The 18,953-nt window shown below is 68.7% G+C and overlaps 2 protein-coding genes across 5 annotated transcripts; one reads left to right on the top strand and one right to left on the bottom strand.

Annotated features, from left to right (window-relative positions):
* Nucleotides 1–1,254: 1,254 nt before the first annotated feature.
* On the top strand, nucleotides 1,255–13,751 carry CDH24 (cadherin 24). Of its 4 annotated transcripts, XM_054044870.1 has the most exons (12): nucleotides 1,255–1,275; nucleotides 3,584–3,862; nucleotides 4,466–4,760; nucleotides 5,028–5,147; nucleotides 6,005–6,172; nucleotides 6,778–6,959; nucleotides 9,127–9,380; nucleotides 10,196–10,332; nucleotides 11,340–11,461; nucleotides 11,564–11,678; nucleotides 11,920–12,174; nucleotides 12,425–13,751. In XM_054044870.1, the coding sequence occupies exons 2-12, from the start codon at nucleotides 3,659–3,661 to the stop codon at nucleotides 12,847–12,849; spliced, it is 2,277 nt and encodes a 758-aa protein (XP_053900845.1). In that variant the 5' UTR covers nucleotides 1,255–1,275; nucleotides 3,584–3,658; the 3' UTR covers nucleotides 12,850–13,751. The 4 variants fall into 4 exon arrangements, 3 of the variants coding, with proteins under 3 accessions (XP_053900845.1, XP_053900846.1, XP_053900847.1); XM_054044871.1 differs by lacking the exon at nucleotides 6,005–6,172; XM_054044872.1 differs by lacking the exon at nucleotides 11,920–12,174.
* Nucleotides 13,752–15,567: 1,816 nt separating this feature from the next.
* On the bottom strand, nucleotides 15,568–16,374 carry LOC128846279 (proteasome subunit beta type-11-like). Its single transcript, XM_054045253.1, has one exon. The coding sequence runs from the start codon at nucleotides 16,372–16,374 to the stop codon at nucleotides 15,568–15,570; it is 807 nt and encodes a 268-aa protein (XP_053901228.1).
* Between the last annotated feature and the right edge of the window lie 2,579 nt (nucleotides 16,375–18,953).

Below are 18,953 nucleotides of genomic sequence, written 5' to 3'. Positions count from 1 at the left end.
TCCTGCCCCATATATTGGGGAGGCACCAACCCCCCTGTCACCACTGGGGGGTACAGGAGGGCTGGAGCAGAGATTTCCTAAAGTGGGGGGAAGCTATTTGGTGCTTTTTCTTTTTCCCCCTAGCCACATGACCTTTAACCCTAGTCTCTAAGGCTAACTGGCGACCCCTCCAAATCTGATATTCACATACACCCCGCTCTGCCCTCAACTGTCCCAGGGCGGGAGGGGCCCAGAGACTAGGGGAACAACACCCGTCCCCCCATTCCTCCCACATTTGCTTGGGCAAAAAGTACCAACCCCCCAACCACTAGCTGGTCGCCTGGGGGCTCTAGGGCCATTAATGAAACACTAGTCAATGGTGCCCCTCACTCCTGACCCGCAGCCCCTGCTAGCCCAGCCCTGTTCCCGTGCCCTGCTGGTGCCCCTCGCTCCCGACTCGCAGCCCCTGCCAGCCCCATCCTGCCGGTGCCCCTCGCTCCCGTCTCGCAGCCCCTGCCAGCCCCGTCCTGCCGGTACCCCTCACTCCTGACTCGCAGCCCCTGCCAGCCCAGCCTTGCCCCCCGCCTGGCCAGTGCCCCTCACTCCTGACCTTCTGCCCCCCCCAGCCCTGCCGGTGCCCCTCATTCCCAACCTGCAGCCCCTGCCAGCCCAGTCCTGCCCCCCGCCCTCCCAGTGCCCCTCACTCCTGACCTGCAGCCCCCCCGCCCCCAGCTCTGGGTTATTTATATTCCAGGGCTGGAGACCCCTGGCGATTGTCTCTAATTCACATCCATAAACTTTCGCTGTTGTGACCCATGGGGGAGGGAGCCCCCAGCTGGGGATAATAGGAGCTTGGGGGGGGGCTGCCGAGAGAGTTTAATGGCCCCCGCTGGGTCCCCCCGTCCCTGCTCCCCATAAATCTCCCCCCTCCCCCGTTAGAGTCAACAGTTCATTCAAAAACAATCACATCTTTTGGGGTGGGGCTGGGCTAGCAGGGGCTGCGGGTCGGGAGTGGGGGGCGGGGGGGTCTGTGGGGGCTGGGCGGCGGGGAGGGAGACGCGGAGGGGGGTTTGGGGGGGCTCTTATCTCTCCCCCAAGCTGGAGACGCGGGGGGGGGCAGGGACGGAGCGAAGGAGGCGTGCGGGGGGGGGGGGGGGGGGAAGAGGACTCGGCTCCGTCTCCGCATCCCTCGCTCAGTGTCCAGACAGCGGTTCCGGCTCCTCTCCCGTCCCCCCCCCCCCCCGGCTCCTGCTCTCGCCCCCCCCCCGCCACCGACCCAGCCTCCCCCAGGCCCAGGTAAGTCCCTCGGGGGGGCCCCGAATCCCCCCCGAATCTCCCACTTCCACATTCCCCTGGTGTCTCTTCAGCGCCGGGGGGGGCGGGGGAGCTCGGGGGCTCAGTGGGGGGATCTGGGCTGGGGGAAAGTGGGGAGCTCAGGGGCGGGGGGGGTCTAGGAGTGCTGGGGGGGCTCAGTGGGGGAGATCCGGACTGGGGGGTTCAGGGTTTGGGGGGGGAAATCGGTCTGTTGGGGGGGGCGGGCTGGGAGCTGTTTGTGTTTCTCCTCCCTTGTCTTTTCCGCCCCCCCCGGCCCAGGGGGTGTCTGGGATCGGGGGGGGAGCCGGGGGGGAGCATGTCACCCCCTCCTTTTTTTGTCCGCCAGGCGCGTCCGGAGAGATTAAATATTGACTGTGACAATCGGGGGAGGGGGCAGGGGGGGGCACCGGGGGGGGGGGGGGATCTTCTCCGTCTGTCTCCAGCTCCTTCAGCGGCTCCGACCCTCGTTACCCATTTCGGTCACGCAGCCCGGTTGTAAATCCGCCGCCAGAACCGCGGTGCCCCCCACTCCCGACCCACAGCCCCCTGCCCCCCGGCTCTCCCCCCCAGCCCTGCCGGTGCCCCCCACACCCGACCCACAGCCCCCTGCTCCCCCCAGCCCTGCCGGTGCCCCCCACTCCCGACCCACAGCCCCCTGCCCCCCGGCTCTCCCCCCCAGCCCTGCCGGTGCCCCCCACACCCGACCCACAGCCCCCTGCTCCCCCCAGCCCTGCCGGTGCCCCCCACTCCCGACCCACAGCCCCCTGCCCCCCGGCTCTCCCCCCCCAGCCCTGCCGGTGCCCCCCACACCCGACCCACAGCCCCCTGCTCCCCCCAGCCCTGCCGGTGCCCCCCACTCCCGACCCACAGCCCCCTGCCCCCCGGCTCTCCCCCCCAGCCCTGCCGGTGCCCCCCACACCCGACCCACAGCCCCCTGCTCCCCCCAGCCCTGCCGGTGCCCCCCACACCCGACCCACAGCCACCTGGCCCCCGGCTCTCCCCCCCAGCCCTGCCGGTGCCCCCCACTCCCGACCCACAGCCCCCTGCTCCCCCCAGCCCTGCCGGTGCCCCCCACTCCCGACCCACAGCCACCTGGCCCCCGGCTCTCCCCCCCCAGCCCTGCCGGTGCCCCCCACTCCCGACCCACAGCCCCCTGCTCCCCCCAGCCCTGCCGGTGCCCCCCACTCCCGACCCACAGCCCCCTGCCCCCCGGCTCTCCCCCCCAGCCCTGCCGGTGCCCCCCACACCCGACCCACAGCCCCCTGCTCCCCCCAGCCCTGCCGGTGCCCCCCACTCCCGACCCACAGCCCCCTGGCCCCCGGCTCTCCCCCCCAGCCCTGCCGGTGCCCCCCACTCCCGACCCACAGCCCCCTGCTCCCCCCAGCCCTGCCGGTGCCCCCCACTCCCGACCCACAGCCCCCTGGCCCCCGGCTCTCCCCCCCAGCCCTGCCGGTGCCCCCCACTCCCGACCCACAGCCCCCTGCTCCCCCCAGCCCTGCCGGTGCCCCCCACTCCCGACCCACAGCCCCCTGGCCCCCGGCTCTCCCCCCCAGCCCTGCCGGTGCCCCCCACTCCCGACCCACAGCCCCCTGCTCCCCCCAGCCCTGCCGGTGCCCCCCACTCCCGACCCACAGCCCCCTGGCCCCCGGCTCTCCCCCCCAGCCCTGCCGGTGCCCCCCACTCCTGACCCACAGCCCCCTGCCCCCCTGCTCCCCCCAGCCCTGCCGGTGCCCCCCCTCCCGACCCACAGCCCCCTGCTCCCCCCAGCCCTGCCGGTGCCCCCCACTCCCGACCCACAGGCCCCTGCCCCCCCCAGCTCTCCCCCCAGCCCTGCCGGTGCCCCCCACTCCCGACCCACAGCCCCCTGCCCCCCCGGCTCTCCCCCACAGCCCTGCCGGTGCCCCCCACTCCCGACCCGCAGCCCCCTGCCCCCCCCCCCCGGCTCTCCCCCCCAGCCCTGCCGGTGCCCCCCACTCCCGACCCGCAGCCCCCTGCCCCCCCGGCTCTCCCCCCCAGCCCTGCCGGTGCCCCCCACTCCCGACCCGCAGCCACCTGCCCCCCCAGCTCTGCCGGTGCCCCTCACTCCCCCTGCTCTGTTCGATTCTCTGCTGAGACCTGGAAGCTCATCACACCGGACGCTGGTTTCTCTGTGGTTCTCCCAAGTCTCCGCTCCCTTTTTCTCCCCCACCCCACCGCCTGCTCAGGGTGAATGTCCTGACAACCCGGCGGGCTGGGAGGGGGAGGGGCTCCAGGGTGTCACTCTCCATAGCTGATCCCTGTCTCCCCCCAGGTGCCCCCCCAATGGGGTAGCTGGACGGGGGCCCATGGGCAGCGCCCCACCCAGGAGGCGGCGTCAGCGGGCAACATGCCCAGTGTCCTGGGGCTCCTGCTGGCCTGGCTGGGGGGTTGCGGCTGTGCCGGACGCCTGGGTCCCCCCTGGCCAGGCTCCCGGGGGGCCCCACCCCAGGGCTGGGAACGCCCCCTGCTGAGATCCCGACGCAGCTGGGTCTGGAACCAATTCTTCGTCATCGAGGAGTATGCCGGCCCTGAGCCTGTCCTCATCGGCAGGGTGAGCACCCGGACACCTGGGTCCTGTGGGTGGGGGAAGGGCCCAGATACCTGGGTCCCATGGGTCGGGGGAGGGCCTGGACACTTGGGTATTCTGGAAGGGATGCGAGCCGGGGTCTTGTGATTAAAGCGGGTGTGGAGCTGGGAGCCAGGACTCCTGGGTTTTATCCCCGGCCCTGGGAGGGGAGTGGGGTCTAGTGGTTAGAGCATGGGCGGCTGGGAGCCAGGACTCCTGGGGTCTCTGCCTGGACAGGGCCGGTGCTTACACTAGGCGACCCTAGGCAATCGCCGAGGGCGGCAGGATTTGGGGGGCGGCATTTTGCTGCCCTCAGTGGAAAAAATCAGTGGCGGGGGGTCCTCCTGCTCCGGGTCTTCAGTGGAAATTCGGCGGCAGGCCCTTCACTCACTCCGGGACCTGCTGCCAAAGCGCCCTGAAGACGCGGAGTGGAAGGACCCCCCTCCGCCGAATGCTCTGAGGAGGAGATGCCGCCTAGGGTGGCAAAAACCCTGCCACCGCTCCTGTGCCTGGATCTGGGAAGGGAGCGGGTCCTTCAGAGGGCCGCAAGCCCGGATGCCTGGGTCCTACACGCCCCTCTCCCCCCAGCTGCACTCGGATGTGGACCGGGGTGAGGGGCGGGTCAAGTACGTGCTGACGGGCGAGGGGGCCGGGACGGTGTTTGTGATCGACGAGCGGACGGGGAACGTGCACGTGACCAAGACGCTGGACCGGGAGGAGAAGGCCCAATACACGCTGCTGGCCCAGGCCGTGGACCGGGCCTCGAACCGGCCCCTGGAACCGCCCTCCGAGTTCATCATCAAAGTGCAGGACATCAACGACAACCCACCCGTCTTCCCAGATGGCCCCTACCATGCCACTGTGCCCGAGATGAGCAACGTGGGTGAGTGCGCCCGCCTGGGCCAGCCTACTGGTGCCCCTCACTCCCGACCCGCAGCCCCTGCTAGCCCAGTCCTGCCCCCCTCCCCGCCCAGACGGTGCCCCTCACTCCTGACCCGCAGCCCCTGCTAGTCCAGCCCTGCCCCCGCAGCTCTGCCAGTGCCCCTCACTCCCGACCTGCAGCCCCTGCTAGCCCAGCCCTGCCCCAGCTTTGCCGGTGCCCCTCACTCCCGACCCACAGCCCACCCCCCTCACTGTGCTCTCCCCCCAGGCACATCCGTGATCCAAGTGACGGCCCATGACGCTGACGACCCGAGCTACGGGAACAGTGCCAAACTGGTGTACATGGTGCTGGAGGGGCTGCCCTTCTTCTCCGTTGACCCCCAGAGCGGTACGGGCAGAGGCGGCCGGGGGAGGTGGAGGGGGTGAAGCCTGCTGGGGGGTTGGGATGCAGATGGGCCATATGGGGTTGGTGTTGGGGGGGAGGAAGTGGGGGGTGTTTGATGTGGAGGGTGATGTGGGGCCCCCCTGTGTTCATCTCCCATCCCCTGTGTGTCTGTGCCATACCTGGAGTTGGGTCTCCTCTGCCCCTCTCGAACCCACCTGCCCCTGATCATGGCTTCTGTGGCCTCCCTGTGTGTGTCTGTGAGTGTCCTCCCTCAGCAGCGGCCTCTATCACCTCATCCACCCGTCCGTCCGTCCAACACCCCCACCCATCCATCCACTCATCCGCCCATCCATCTATCCGTCCAGCCGTCCAACGCCCCAGCCAGCCAGCCAGCCAGCCGTCCATCCATCTACCCGTCCATCCGTCCCTCCACCCATCCATCCACTCGTCCGCCCGTCCAACACCCCACCCAGCCGTCCATCCATCCATCGTCCGCCCATCTGTCCATCCACCCGTCTGTCCGTCCGTGCAATGCCCCACCCAGCCAGCCAGCCAGCCAGCCGAACATCCATCCACTCGTCCGCCCGTCCATCTATCTGTCCGTCCGTCCAACACCCCACCCATCCATCCATCCATCCATTCATTCGTCCATCCATTCGTCCATCTATCCATCCACCGTCCGTCCGTCCATCCCTCCACCCATCCGTCCAATGCCCCAGACAGCCGTCCATCCATCCACTCATCCGCCCGTCCATCTATCTGTCCGTCCGTCCAACACCCCACCCATCCACCCACCCATCCATCCATTCGTCCATCCATTGCCCCCTTGGTCTCTAACTGCTCCCTCTCTCCCATGGCAGGCGTGGTGCGCACTGCGATCCCCAACATGGACCGGGAGGCGCAGGCGGAGCTGCTGGTGGTGATCCAGGCCAAGGACATGGGGGGCCACGCCGGGGGGCTGTCGGGGAGTGTCACTGTCACTGTCACCCTGAGCGACGTCAATGACAATCCGCCCAAATTCCCCCAGAGTAAGAGACCCCCTGTCTCCCCCCCCGGTCCACTGTAGCCCATCTGCGGCCCCTGTACCAACACACCTGTCCCTCCTCCACACCCCTAGACTCCCCCTCCTGCCTTGCTCATGTACTCAACCCCCTGCCCCCCAACCCAGACCTGTGCCCCCTTTTCTTCCTCAGCCCCTGGACCCAGCCTCACGTATCACCCCCAGATCTCACCACCCACCCTGCCCACCCTGTATCCCCAAGCGACTGTGCCCCCAACCCTCTCTACCCCAACCCCATTTCCCCAACCTGCCCCACCCCCAAAACCACAACCCCTGTGCCTGTGCCCCTCCCTTCACCTTTAACTCCTCCCCATCACACCCACAACCGCCCATCACTTCCCCTTCCCTCCCCACTCCCTCGCAGCTTCCCCCTCCACCTTTCACCTCCCTTCTGTTTACTGGGGGGGCACTGGCTGTGTGTGGGCTCCCAGTAGGGTGTGCTATGGGGTGCACGGGGCACTGGCTGTGGGGGGGGCTTGCAATGGGGAGGCTGTGGGTCGCAAGGCAGAAGGCGCTGGGGCAGGGGCTGGCTCGGGGGCGTCTCTCTCTGGCTGACCCCTGGCTCCCTGGCAGACTCTTACCAATTCTCGGTGCTGGAGACGCTGCCACCTGGCTCTCCCGTGGGGCGGCTCCGGGCCCACGACCCGGACGAGGGGGACAACGCACGGCTGAGCTACCGGCTGCTGGACGGGGATGGGCCCTTCGCCATCAGCACTGACCCGCTGGGCCGGGACGGCATCCTCACCATCAGCCAGGTACGCTGCCCGGACGCCTGAGTCCCAGTGAGTCACCCACCTGGACGCCTGGGTTCCCACGAGCCACACCCACCTGCTCAGACGCCAGGGTCCCCACAAGTCCCCTCCCCTCCCCCAGACCCTGGGGTCCCCACCCCCACTGCCCAGACGCCAGGGTCCCCACAAGTCCCCTCCCCTCCCCCAGACCCTGGGGTCCCCACCCCCACTGCCCAGACGCCAGGGTCCCCACAAGTCCCCTCCCCTCCCCCAGAGCCTGGGGTCCCCACCCCCACTGCCCAGACGCCAGGGTCCCCACAAGTCCCCTCCCCTCCCCCAGACCCTGGGGTCCCCACCCCCACCTGCCCAGACGCCAGGGTCCCCACAAGTCCCCTCCCCTCCCCCAGACCCTGGGGTCCCCACCCTCACTGCCCAGACGCCAGGGTCCCCACAAGTCCCCTCCCCTCCCCCAGACCCTGGGGTCCCCACCCCCACTGCCCAGACGCCAGGGTCCCCACAAGTCCCCTCCCCTCCCCCAGACCCTGGGGTCCCCACCCCCACTGCCCAGAAGCCAGGGTCCTGCCCCAGCTCCCCCATCTCATCCAGATCCAGGGGGCCCATCCAGCTACCCCCCGTCCCCAAGGTCCTGCCGAGCTACCCAACCCCATCCTGCTCAGACGCCGGGGTCCCACCGTGCCCTCCCTGTCTACCTGTCTTGGTGCCCCGTTTCCCTCCCCCATTCCCGGATGCCTGGGTTCCTTTGCCATTCAGCTGCCCAATGGCCCCTTTCCCAGGCTGGAGTCCTCCCCTTGGGGCTGACTGCTAACCCCCCTGTCCCATCCCCCCTGAGACCGGCTGCTAACCCCCCCGTCCTGTCCCCCCTCAGACCGGCTGCTAACCCCCCCCGTCACCCCTCCTGAGACTAGCTGCTAACCCCTCCCGTCCCATCGCCCCCGAGACCGGCTGCTAACCCCTCCCGTCCCACCCCCCCCGAGACCGGCTGCTAACCCCCCGATCACCCCCCCCACCAAGACTGGCTGCTAACACCCCCGTGACCCCCCCTGAGACCGGCGGCTAACCCCCCCCGTCCCATCCCCCCCTGAGACCGGCTGCTAACCCCCCCGTCCTGTCCCCCCTGAGACTAGCTGCTAACCCCCCCGTCACCCCCCCCCCCGAGACCGGCTGCTAACCCCCTGATCACCCCCCCACACCGAGACTGGCTGCTAACCCCCCCCGTCCCATCGCCCCCGAGACCGGCTGCTAACCCCCCGTCCCATCGCCCCCGAGACCGGCTGCTAACCCCCCGTCCCATCCCCCCTGAGACTGGCTGCTAACCCCCCGATCACCCCTCCTGAGACTAGCTGCTAACTCCCCCGTCACCCCCCCTGAGACCGGCTGCTAACCCCCCCCGTCCCATCGCCCCCGAGACCGGCTGCTAACCCCCCCGTCCCATCCCCCCTGAGACCGTCTACTAACCCCCCCGTCCCATCCCCCCTGAGACCGGCTGCTAACCCCCCGATCACCCCTCCTGAGACTAGCTGCTAACTCCCCCGTCACCCCCCCTGAGACCGGCTGCTAACCCCCCCCGTCCCATCCCCCCCGAGACCGGCTGCTAACCCCCCCATCCCATCCCCCCTGAGACCGTCTGCTAACCCCCCGATCACCCCTCCGAGACTGGCTGCTAACTCCCCCGTCACCCCCCCTGAGACCGGCTGCTAACCCCCCCCGTCCCATCCCCCCCGAGACCGGCTGCTAACCCCCCCATCCCATCCCCCCTGAGACCGGCTGCTAACCCCCCGATCACCCCTCCTGAGACTAGCTGCTAACTCCCCCGTCACCCCCCCTGAGACCGGCTGCTAACCCCCCCCGTCCCATCCCCCCCGAGACCGGCTGCTAACCCCCCCATCCCATCCCCCCTGAGACCGGCTGCTAACCCCCCGATCACCCCTCCTGAGACTAGCTGCTAACTCCCCCGTCACCCCCCCTGAGACCGGCTGCTAACCCCCCCCGTCCCATCCCCCCCGAGACCGGCTGCTAACCCCCCCATCCCATCCCCCCTGAGACCGTCTGCTCACCCCCCGATCACCCCTCCGAGACTGGCTGCTCACCCCCCGATCACCCCCCCGAGACCGGCTGCTCACCCCCCGATCACCCCCCCGAGACTGGCTGCTCACCCCCCGTTTTCCCCCAGCCGCTGGACTTCGAGCGGCGCCAGGCGTACGCCCTGCGGGTGGAGGCAGCCAACACGCGGGTCGACCCGCTGTACATCCGTCAGGGGCCCTTCAAGGACGTGGCCACCGTGCACGTGGCCGTGGAGGATGCGGCCGAGCCCCCGGCCTTCGCCCGGCCCAGCTACCAGCTGGGTGTCCCCGAGAACAGCCCCCCCGGCACCGTGGTGGGGAAGATCACAGCCTCTGACCTGGACACACCCAGCAGCACAATCCGGTACCGGCCACGCCCAGCAGGGGACACAGTGGGGCATGGGGGGAGCACCCAGCAGGGGGTGCTGGGGAGCGATGGGGGTGCTGGCCGTGGGGGGAGCTCCCAGCAGCGGGTCCTGGGGAGCGATGGGGGCGCTGGCCGTGGGGGCAGCTCCCAGCGGGGGGTGCTGGGGAGCGATGGGGGCGCTGGCCGTGGGGGGAGCTCCCAGCGGGGGGTGTTGGGGAGCGATGGGGGCGCTGGCCGGGGGGGGAGCTCCCAGCGGGGGGTCCTGGGGAGCGATGGGGGCGCTGGCCGGGGGGGAGCTCCCAGCGGGGGGTGCTGGGGAGCGATGGGGGCGCTGGCCGGGGGGGGAGCTCCCAGCGGGGGGTCCTGGGGAGCGATGGGGGCGCTGGCCGGGGGGGGAGCTCCCAGCGGGGGGTGCTGGGGAGCGATGGGGGCGCTGGCCGGGGGGGGAGCTCCCAGCGGGGGGTGCTGGGGAGCGATGGGGGCGCTGGCCGGGGGGGGAGCTCCCAGCGGGGGGTGCTGGGGAGCGATGGGGGCGCTGGCCGGGGGGGAGCTCCCAGCGGGGGGTGCTGGGGAGCGATGGGGGCGCTGGCCGGGGGGGGAGCTCCCAGCGGGGGGTCCTGGGGAGCGATGGGGGCGCTGGCCGGGGGGGGAGCTCCCAGCGGGGGGTGCTGGGGAGCGATGGGGGCGCTGGCCGGGGGGGGAGCTCCCAGCGGCGGATCCTGGGGAGCGATGGGGGCGCTGGCTGTGGGGGGAGCTCCCAGAAGGGGACACATGAGACCCCCTCACCCCCTCATCTCTTGCTGCTCCCCCAGATACTCCATCCTGCCCCACTCGGACCCCGGGCGGTATTTCAGCATCAGCCCCCAGGACGGGACCCTCCGCACGGCCCTGCCCCTCGACAGGGAGACGCTGGCCTGGCACAACCTGACCGTGGTGGCCACCGAACTAGGTAAGGGGGGCCCAGCTGGGGGTGGCTGCCCAGGGGAGCTGACTGGGGGAGGGGCAGGGGAGGTCTGGGGGGGCCCAGTGCGGGACAGCTGCCCGTGCAGGGGGCCCTGACAGCTCTGGTTTGCCTTAGTATGTATTCACCGGCCTTTTCTCCCCCTCCCTGTGTCTGCGTGTTGGTGATGTGGTGTTTGCTTGTCATTGGCATGTTCTTTGCGTGTCGGTGGCGTGTGGGCTCCCTGTCATCTGTGGGCGCCTGCTCTCCCCTGGTGTTTTGCCTGTGGTGGTGTGGGGGATGCATGTGCATCATGTGTGGCTGTGTATGGGTCTGGGCTGCGTGTGGTTGTGTGTGGGTCTGGTTTGCGTGTGTTGGCTGTTATGGCTGCCTATTGGCTGGGTGGCGGCTGGCCCCGGATGCACGTGGGCTTTGCGTGTTGGCGGCATATTGCTGGTGCTGTGGGGCTGGTGCACCGCCTGTGCATCATTACCTATTGGCCATGTGTGGACTGACACGTGCTTTGCATGTTCTGTGTTGGCTGCATGTGTGCTGGTGTTGCTGTGTGTCATTGTGTGCTACTCGGCGTGTTTCTGCACATGGCTGACGTGTTTCTGGAATGGCTGGCATATTTCCACATGTGGGTGGTGTGTTTCTGCATGTGGCTGACGTGTTGCTGGTATATGCTTGTGTGTGGCTGGCGTGTGGTTGTGCATGGCTGGCATGTTTCCGTGTGTGGCTGGTGTGTGGTTGTGCATGGCGGGCGTGTTTCCACGTGTGGCTGGTGTGTTTCTGCATGTGGTTGTGCATGGCTGGTGTTTCTGCATGTGGCTGGTGTGTGGTTGTGCATGGCTGGCATGTTTCCGCATGTGGTTGCGCATGGCTGGTGTGTTTCCGCATGTGGTTGCACATGGCTGGCGTGTTTTCACATGTGGCTGGCATGTGGTTGTGCATGGCTGGCGTGTTTCCGCGTGTGGCCGCGCTGGCCGCGTGCCCCTCCCCGTCTCTTGCTCCAGACAGCCCGGCGCAGGCTGCGCCCGTCCCAGTGGTTGTCCATGCCCTGGACGTGAACGACAACGTGCCTGAGCTGGCGCCGGGGACCGAGCCCTTCATCTGCCACGGCACCGTGCCCGGCCAGGTGAGCACCCGGACGCCTGGGGCCCTCCCTGCCCGGGCTGAGAGGGGTGCGGTGGGGGCTGGGAGCCAGCACACCTGGGTTCACGCTCTCCTCCCCCCACAGCTGATCCAGACCATCTGGGCCCTGGACCGGGACGAGGCGGGGGCCGGGAGCCGGGTGACGATTCACTCCCCGCCGGGGCTGGGACCCTCTGACCTCACTGTGCGGGACAACGAGGGTGAGAGTGGTCCCCCTGGTCCCCCCATGCTGTCCCCCTCCCCCTGTGCTCCCTCCCTTCCCCACCCCTCCACCAGCCCCACCTCATTCCTGCGCTCCTCACCTCTGCCAGCTGCCCCACACCCCTTCCCCGGTCCCCCACGGTGTCCCCCTCCCCTGTGCTCACCACCCCTTCCCTGGCCCCCCAGTTCTCCACCCCTCCCCCAACTTCCTCCCTTACTCTCTGAGTCTCTCCCCCGCAGACGGCTCGGCCGCTCTCCTGCTCCGGACCCCGCGGCTGTCCCCCCCGGGTGGACCCCCCCTACTGGTGCCCCTGGAGCTGGTGGATGGGGGACACCCCCCACTGACCGGCACCCCCACCCTGACACTAAGCGTCTGCCAGTGCCGGCCCGACGGCGCCCTGCGCTCCTGCCAGCCCCCCCTTGCCACCGGCGCCGCCCCGGGACTCAGCACCGCCGCCCTGCTGGCCATCCTGGGCTGCGGCGCCAGCCTGCTCGGTGAGGGGGGGGTGGGGCCTGGGGGGCACAGGGGGTGCAGGAAAGGGGAGGGGAGGGGGAGGGGCAGGAGGGGCTCTGGGGGCTTGGCACTGACTCCCCCCTCTCCCCCCAGCGCTGGCAGGGCTCCTAGCCCAGGGATGCCCCAAGCGGGGGGTGGGACGGGGGAGGGAAGCCGGGGGAGGGCTCTGGGGTCAGGTGGGCGATGGGAGGGGCTCTGGGGGCCTGGCACTGACCCCCCCTCTCCCCCCAGCGCTGGCAGGGCTCCTGGCCCGGGGGCGCCCCAAGGGGGGGGCGCGGATGACACCGGCGGAGGAGGGCGAGGTGCGTGAGAACATCATCAGCTACGACGACGAGGGCGGGGGCGAGGCCGACACCCAGGCCTTCGACATGGCCGCTCTGCAGCGTCCGCCCCCTCCCGGACTCCCCTCTGGCCCCCCCCGCCTGGCCACCTGCCTCGCCGCCCGCCTGGGCCGGGCCGACGCCGACCCCCGGGCCCCCCCCTACGACTCGCTGCAGGTCTATGGCTACGAGGGTGGGGGGACGCCCTGTGGCAGCCTCAGCCCCCTGGGCTCCTCCTGGGGGGACAGCGAGGGGGAGGGGGGCGACCCTGGTGAGTGGGGGCCCCTCTTTCGCACCTTGGCCGAGCTCTACGGGGGCCAAGAGGGACCCGCCTGAGGCCACGCCCACCTCCAGCCATGCCATGGGACCACGCCCACTTCACAGCCATTCCTGAGAGGCCACGTCCCCTCCCTCTCGGTCATGCCAGCAAGGTCACGCCCACCTTCCAGCCATGCCATGGGCGTCCCACCTGACCACGCCCACTTCCCAGCCGCACCTGAGAGGCCTCCCACCCCAGGTCATGCCAGTTAGGCCACACCCACCTGCAGCCACGTCCACAAGGCCACGCCCACCTCCCACCCATGCCGTGGGTCCACACCCACTTCCCAACCACACCTTTGAGGCCACACCCCTCCCTCTAGGTCATGCCAGTGAGACCATGCCCAGCACCAGACCACGCCATGGCCGCACCTGCAGGCCCACACACTCTCCTAGCCACGCCCCCAAGCAGGCCACTCCCACTTCTAGCCACACCCCTTCTCAGTCCCATGGCCCCTGCAGCCCTGCCTCCCCCTCAGTGCTTCGCCCCCCCCACCTACCCTCCGCTCGGCCTTTGTCCTGTGTCCATCCGTCTCTCCTCTCCCCGCCCGCCTGTCCTCCCCCCACTCACTGGGTGTGTTCCCCTCATTGGGTGATCAGCCCCCCTCCCACCCGTTCCCTCCTTTCCCTGCCCCCCCATGGCTGCTCACCCACTGTGACTGACTGTGACCCCCCGCCCCTGATTAATGCTGTATCCAGCCCCCCGTCAGGCTGAGCCCCACCCCCAACGTGGCATCCTGCCACCCCCCAGCCAGGGGAGCCCCAGGAAATCCCAGGGGATTGTGGGGGCTTGGACCCCCACACATCTAGGATCCACCAGACCCTGCTGCTCCCCCAGATCCACTAGATCCCCCTGCCCCCTTCCCCCCCCGTGGATTCTGCATTGGGACTTTTAATGTCACGGGATATTGGGGGTGGGTGGGGAGGTGCCATTGTGTGGGGGTGGGGGAACATACTATTGTGTTCGAGGGGAGGGGGGAGCGCCCATGTTATAATTTCGTAATAAACACTTTATTTTGTAAAATACAAACCTCTGCCTCATTGTGGGGCCTGGACGCTTGGGATCCTCCTGGCTCTGGGAGGGGAGTGAGGTCTGGTGGTTAAAGCGGGGGGGGGGGGGCTGGGGGCCAGGACTCCTGGGTTCCCGGCTGGCTCTGGGAGGGGAGTGGGGTCTGGTGGTTAAAGTGGGGGGGGCTGGGGGCCAGGACTCCTGGGTTCCCAGCTGGCTCTGGGAGGGGAGTGGGGTCTGGTGGTTAGAGCAGGGGGGCTGGGTGCCAGGACTCCTGGGTTCCCGGCTGGCTCTGGGAGGGGAGTGGGGTCTGGTGGTTAGAGCAGGGGGGCTGGGAGCCCGGACTCCTGGGTTCCCGGCTGGCTCTGGGAGGGAAGTGGGGTCTGGTGGTTAGAGCAGGGGAGCTGGGAGCCCGGACTCCTGAGTTCCCGGCTGGCTCTGGGAGGGGAGTGGGGTCTGGTGGTTAGAGCAGGGGGGCTGGGAGCCCGGACTCCTGAGTTCCCGGCTGGCTCTGGGAGGGGAGTGGGGTCTAGTGGTTAGAACACGGGGGAGGGGAGCCAGGACTCCTCGGTTCATGCAGGGCCCAGGGGAAGGGGGGGTGATGCTGTAATGACTGTTCTGCCCAAGTGTCTTTGTCTCCGATTTAATTTCTATGTAAATGAGAAGGGGCAGGGCCAGCAGGATCCCCCCCCCAACAGTAGCAATGGAGCATGAAGGACCCGCTAATAGGGCCCCGGGAACACCAGGGTCCCCTCAGATGGTGGGGGGGATCATCAGGGGCTGGCGGGACAGAGTCAAGCAGCCGAGGAAAGGGGGGAGGGAGAGATGGGGGGTCAACGTGAGAGCAGGAGGGAGAGAGTGAGCAGGGTGGTGAGACGGAGCAAGTGGGGCAGGGACAGAGGAAGGGGGGCAGGATGGAGGAAGGGGGGGCAGGGACAGAGGGACAGAGGGAGTGGGGCAGGGACAAATGGAGGAAAGGGGGCAGGACAGAGGGAGTGGGGCAGGGACAGAGGAAGGGGGTCAGGACGGAGGGAGTGGGAGAGGGACGGAGGGACAAAGACGGGGTGGGCAGGTGGGCGGGCGGCTGGCAGTGTGGCAGGGCCCAGAGCAGGGCAGACAGACGGGGAGCGAAGCAGACGAGTGGAAGGAGGAGTCGGGGTCCGGGGGGGGGCAGACCCTGCCGCCCCCGGACCCCAGTTCAGATCATGGGAGTGACGTGCCGCAGGGCGTGGCTGGAATAACAACCCCCAGCAGCCGGGCGCGTGGGGCAGGGGGCTCCCAGTTACTCCAGTCCCAGCCTCGCCTTGGAGGGGGCGCCGTGGGCCGGGGGGATGGTGCCAGCTGGGGAGATAAACATGTAACCCCCCCCCCATACGTCTCAGCCCCCGGACACCGCAATGCCCAGCCACAGCCGCATTTATTGGTCATCTACTGGCACATCCCGGTTTATACCAGTTCCAGCAGCCTGCGCCGGGGGTCCCTCCCAGCTGGTTGTTACTGGTCCATGGCGGTTCAGGCAGGTCTGTGCCGGTTCCTTCAGGCGCACGCTGGTGTGCGTGAGTCCAAGCTGGGTTGTCCTGGTCCGGTGCAGAGTTGCTGTAGTCATGGTGCCCTGCTGGTTTATACTGGTTTAAACTGCTTTATGCTGGTGGATCCTGGTCCATGCAGATTAATAATGCTCCGTCCGTTTATACTGGTCCATGCTGGTTTATACTGGTATAGACTGGCTAATGACGCTCCAGGCTGGTTCCTGCTGGTTTATACTGGTCCACACTGGTCTGTTCTGCTCCCTCCTCCTCCTCCTCCTTGGTGGGCCCCAAGGCCCGGGCCAGGCCCCCCAGCTCCCCCACGTCGCTGTGGGACACCCAGACCCAGCCGCTCGGGCGCACGTGGAAGACATCAACGCAGCCCCCAGAGTAGGCGTCACGGCGGGTGGCATGGGCCACAGCGCGGCGGGCCAGGGCGTAGGCGGCGGCAGGCGGCATGTCGGGGCGGTAGGCCCCGTCCAGCAGCCCGTAGGCGTAGGGCGAGCCGGAGCCCACGGCCACCACGTCCAGGGGCAGGCGGGTGCCGTCGCTGTAGACGTACCAGAGGCCGGGGCCAGTTCGGTCCCAGCCACAGAGCGCCACGGCCACACACAGCCCGCGCCCCCGCTGTGCCCGCAGCCCACCTGCCAGCAGCGCCGCCGCCTCGGCCACGCCAGGCTCCCGCCCGTCCTCCTGGCGCCGCAGGGCCAGCTGGCAGCGCAGGGCCCGCAGCCATGTGGCACAGTCAGCCGAGGTCCCCGAGGTGGTGGCCAGCAGCCGGGCGTGGACGGGCAGCACCTTGCGGGAGGCTGGGCAGGCCACGTAGGTGCCGCAGGACGAGCGGGTGTCAGCCGCTGCCACCACGCCCTGGGCCAGCCGGAAGGCCAGCGTGGTGGTGCCGTGGGGCAGGGGGCAGGGGGTCTCAGCAGGCGCCAGGCAGGGGGGTGGCAGGGGCCACGGAGGCGGCGGGGAGCGGGGCCGGCGGTGCAGCAAGTCTTGCAGAGCCATGGGGCACCCAGGAGAGTGGGGCGGGGAGGGAGGGGACCAGGAGATATAGAGGGCAGGGGAGGGGCAGCAGCGCTGGGGTGAGGGACCCCCCCGTGGGTCTCTGAACCCCCTCCAGACGCTGCCTTGTCAGCTCCCGTCACCCTCCATTGCTCAGTCTGGCGTCCCCCCACCCCCCACGCCGCGTCCCCTGCCTGGAGCGGGGGGTGGGGAGAGACACGCAGGGGATGTGTCAGGTAACAGCACCCGACGTCTGCCAGGACCCCTCGCCCCACACCTGCCAGGGCGAAATGGGAGCGTCTCCTCCCACACGCTGAGCCAGGGCCTCGCGGGCACCATGCTCCGGAGGTAAGAGGCAGCAGCTGGCTGGCAGGGGCGTCACGCACACACCCGGGGGGAGGGGTGTTGCACATGCACAAGGGGCTTTGCACTCGCACAAGGACTTTTGCACAGTCCCAGCGGGGCTTTGCACACCCAAGGCGTTTGGCAGGTTGGGGTGCATTGGCACACCTGCCATCTGCTTTCCACGTGCCCAGGGTACTTGGCACACCCGAAGGTATACAGCCAGGCGCAAGGGGCTCTGTACAAACGGGGTGGGGAGGAACTGTACGTGTGGTGTGGCAGAGGAGTTTGCACATTCAGAGCGGATTGTGCACATGCACGGGGGGCAACTTGCACACAGGGGAGCCTGTGAGGGAGGCTGACTCTGCACGGGGGCCCCAGGCGTTTTGCACTCTCGCATCGGGGTTGTACACACACATGCCGACAGGCAAGGAGCCGCCCTTACACGCCCTGCACATCAGGGGCAGCTGGGGTTGCCCCCAGCACAGGGCTGTTGCCCCCCAACCTCTCCACGAAGGGTTGAGGGAGTTGCATGCTCTGGGAGGAAGGGGAGTTGCACACAGAGCCAGTTGTTTGCACATTCACGGGGAATTTGCAGGCTCCCAAGGGGATCTGCACATTGCAAAGGAATTTGCACGCCCAGCAAGGGATTTGCATGCACACAGAGGGGTTTGCGCACTCATAGGGCTTGCATCCACGCACAACACGGCAAAGGGGGAGTGTCACGGACTCACAGATCGTGCCCACTCTTGGCCCCGTGCGGTCTGCGGGAGGTGCCCCTTTCAGTGTGACAGCCCTTCTCGGGGGTCCACTCTCTCCCGGGGTCAGGCCCCTCCACCTCCTGGAGCCGCACCTCTATGAGCCTTAGCACCCCTGTTTCTCGCCATGGACCCCCAGGGAGTCCACTCGCACTGGACCCCCGGGGCCTCCACCCCCGAAGGGGACGATGCCCCCCCCCCCACCCCTGCCATGTTCTCTAGACCGGAGCGACTCTCAGCCAGTGTCACACAGGAGTGTTTATTGAGTGTTGAACCCAGCACAGGAAACTCTCCGGCCTCAGGCCTGGCCTCCCCAGCCCAGCACATCCCAGTCTCCTTGCATCCAGGTGGGCTCTGCCTGCTCCCCCTCTCCAGCCCAGAGCCCCCTGCTTCTCAGTTGGGCATCTGATACCCCCGGCCCTAAGCCCGGCCTCTGTCCCTTGTCTTCTCTCCAGGGAAACAGGGTCTCCTGGACCTCCTCTCCCCTCTTCTGTCCTCTGGCCCCTCTGGCTGGACCCGGCTGGTCAGGTCTCTAGGGTCTCCATTCTCCAGGCCATTGGCTGGGGTCCCAAGTTCCCTCACTGGTCCCTTGTAACAACAAACTCCCTTTCCCCTCCCCTCGTTAAACCAGTAACGCCCAGGGAAACTGAGTCCCACCCTCTCTGCATGCAAACCATTGGAAAAACACGGAAAAAACAAGAAAATCCCCCACTTCGTCACAGGGAGTTGTGCACGGGCAAAGAGGGGTCGCACAGTCGAAGGGGTGTTGCACACTCACAAAGGGGCTTTGCACACGAAGGGGTCTCACACTGGCCCCCAGGGGCTGCCAACTGCCCGCGCTGAGGCTGTGCTCAAGTGAGTGTGCAGGAGGGTTTGCACTAGGGTGTCCGGTTTTCGACAGGAACACCTGCTGATTGGGCTGCTAAGAGTAGAGTTACCATCTTTTAGTTTTTAAAAAGGAGGACACTCCATGGGGACCCAGCCCTGCCCCAACCCCGCCCCTTCCCCCGCCCTCAGCCCCGCCCCAACTCTGCCCCCTCCCCTGAACGCTCCGCCCCCTGCTCCTCCCCCTCCCCTGCTTCCCGCGAATCAAATGTTCGTGGGAAGCCTGAAACAGGGAGGCAGCAGGTAGGCTGGGGCGGGGTGCGGCTCGGCTCGGTCCGGCCCTCCTGGCCGAGCGGCTCCCTTCGGCGGCCGGCCCAGGCCAAGAGGCTCTGGCCCCGGCGTCTCCCGCCCGGCTTGGCTCGGGCCCCGGGGCACTGGCCCCCGGCTCCCGGCCCGGCCCAGCCCTGCGACTCTGGACCCCGGCCCGGACTCCGGCTTGGCACCGCGATCCCGGCTCCTGGCCTGGCCCCACGACTCTGGACCCCGGCCCGGCTCCCAGCCCGGTCCCGCGCCCCCGGCTCCCGGCCCGGCGACCCCGCGACCGGCTCCTGGCCCCGCGACCGGCTCCCGGCCCGGACCCCGGCCCGGCACCTGGCT

The sequence above is a fragment of the Malaclemys terrapin genome, chromosome 12 (genome assembly GCF_027887155.1).
Source record: "Malaclemys terrapin pileata isolate rMalTer1 chromosome 12, rMalTer1.hap1, whole genome shotgun sequence".
In the NCBI taxonomy this organism is placed as follows: domain Eukaryota; kingdom Metazoa; phylum Chordata; order Testudines; family Emydidae; genus Malaclemys; species Malaclemys terrapin.
The sequence above is the reverse complement of the archived record's forward strand: the minus strand, read 5'-3'. Positions and strand labels throughout refer to the sequence as shown.

What these genes read in the sequence shown, in the direction of transcription:
- LOC128846279 (XM_054045253.1), bottom strand. Translation starts at nt 16,374, where the DNA reads ATGGCTCTGCAAGACTTGCTGCACCGCCGGCCCCGCTCCCCGCCGCCT.
- CDH24 (XM_054044870.1), top strand. Translation starts at nt 3,659, where the DNA reads ATGCCCAGTGTCCTGGGGCTCCTGCTGGCCTGGCTGGGGGGTTGCGGC. An exon ending in GCCCGAGATGAGCAACGTGG is followed by an intron (nt 4,761 to 5,027) that starts GTGAGTGCGCCC and finishes CTCTCCCCCCAG; the next exon opens with GCACATCCGTGATCCAAGTG. An exon ending in CTGCGGCGCCAGCCTGCTCG is followed by an intron (nt 12,175 to 12,424) that starts GTGAGGGGGGGG and finishes CTCTCCCCCCAG; the next exon opens with CGCTGGCAGGGCTCCTGGCC.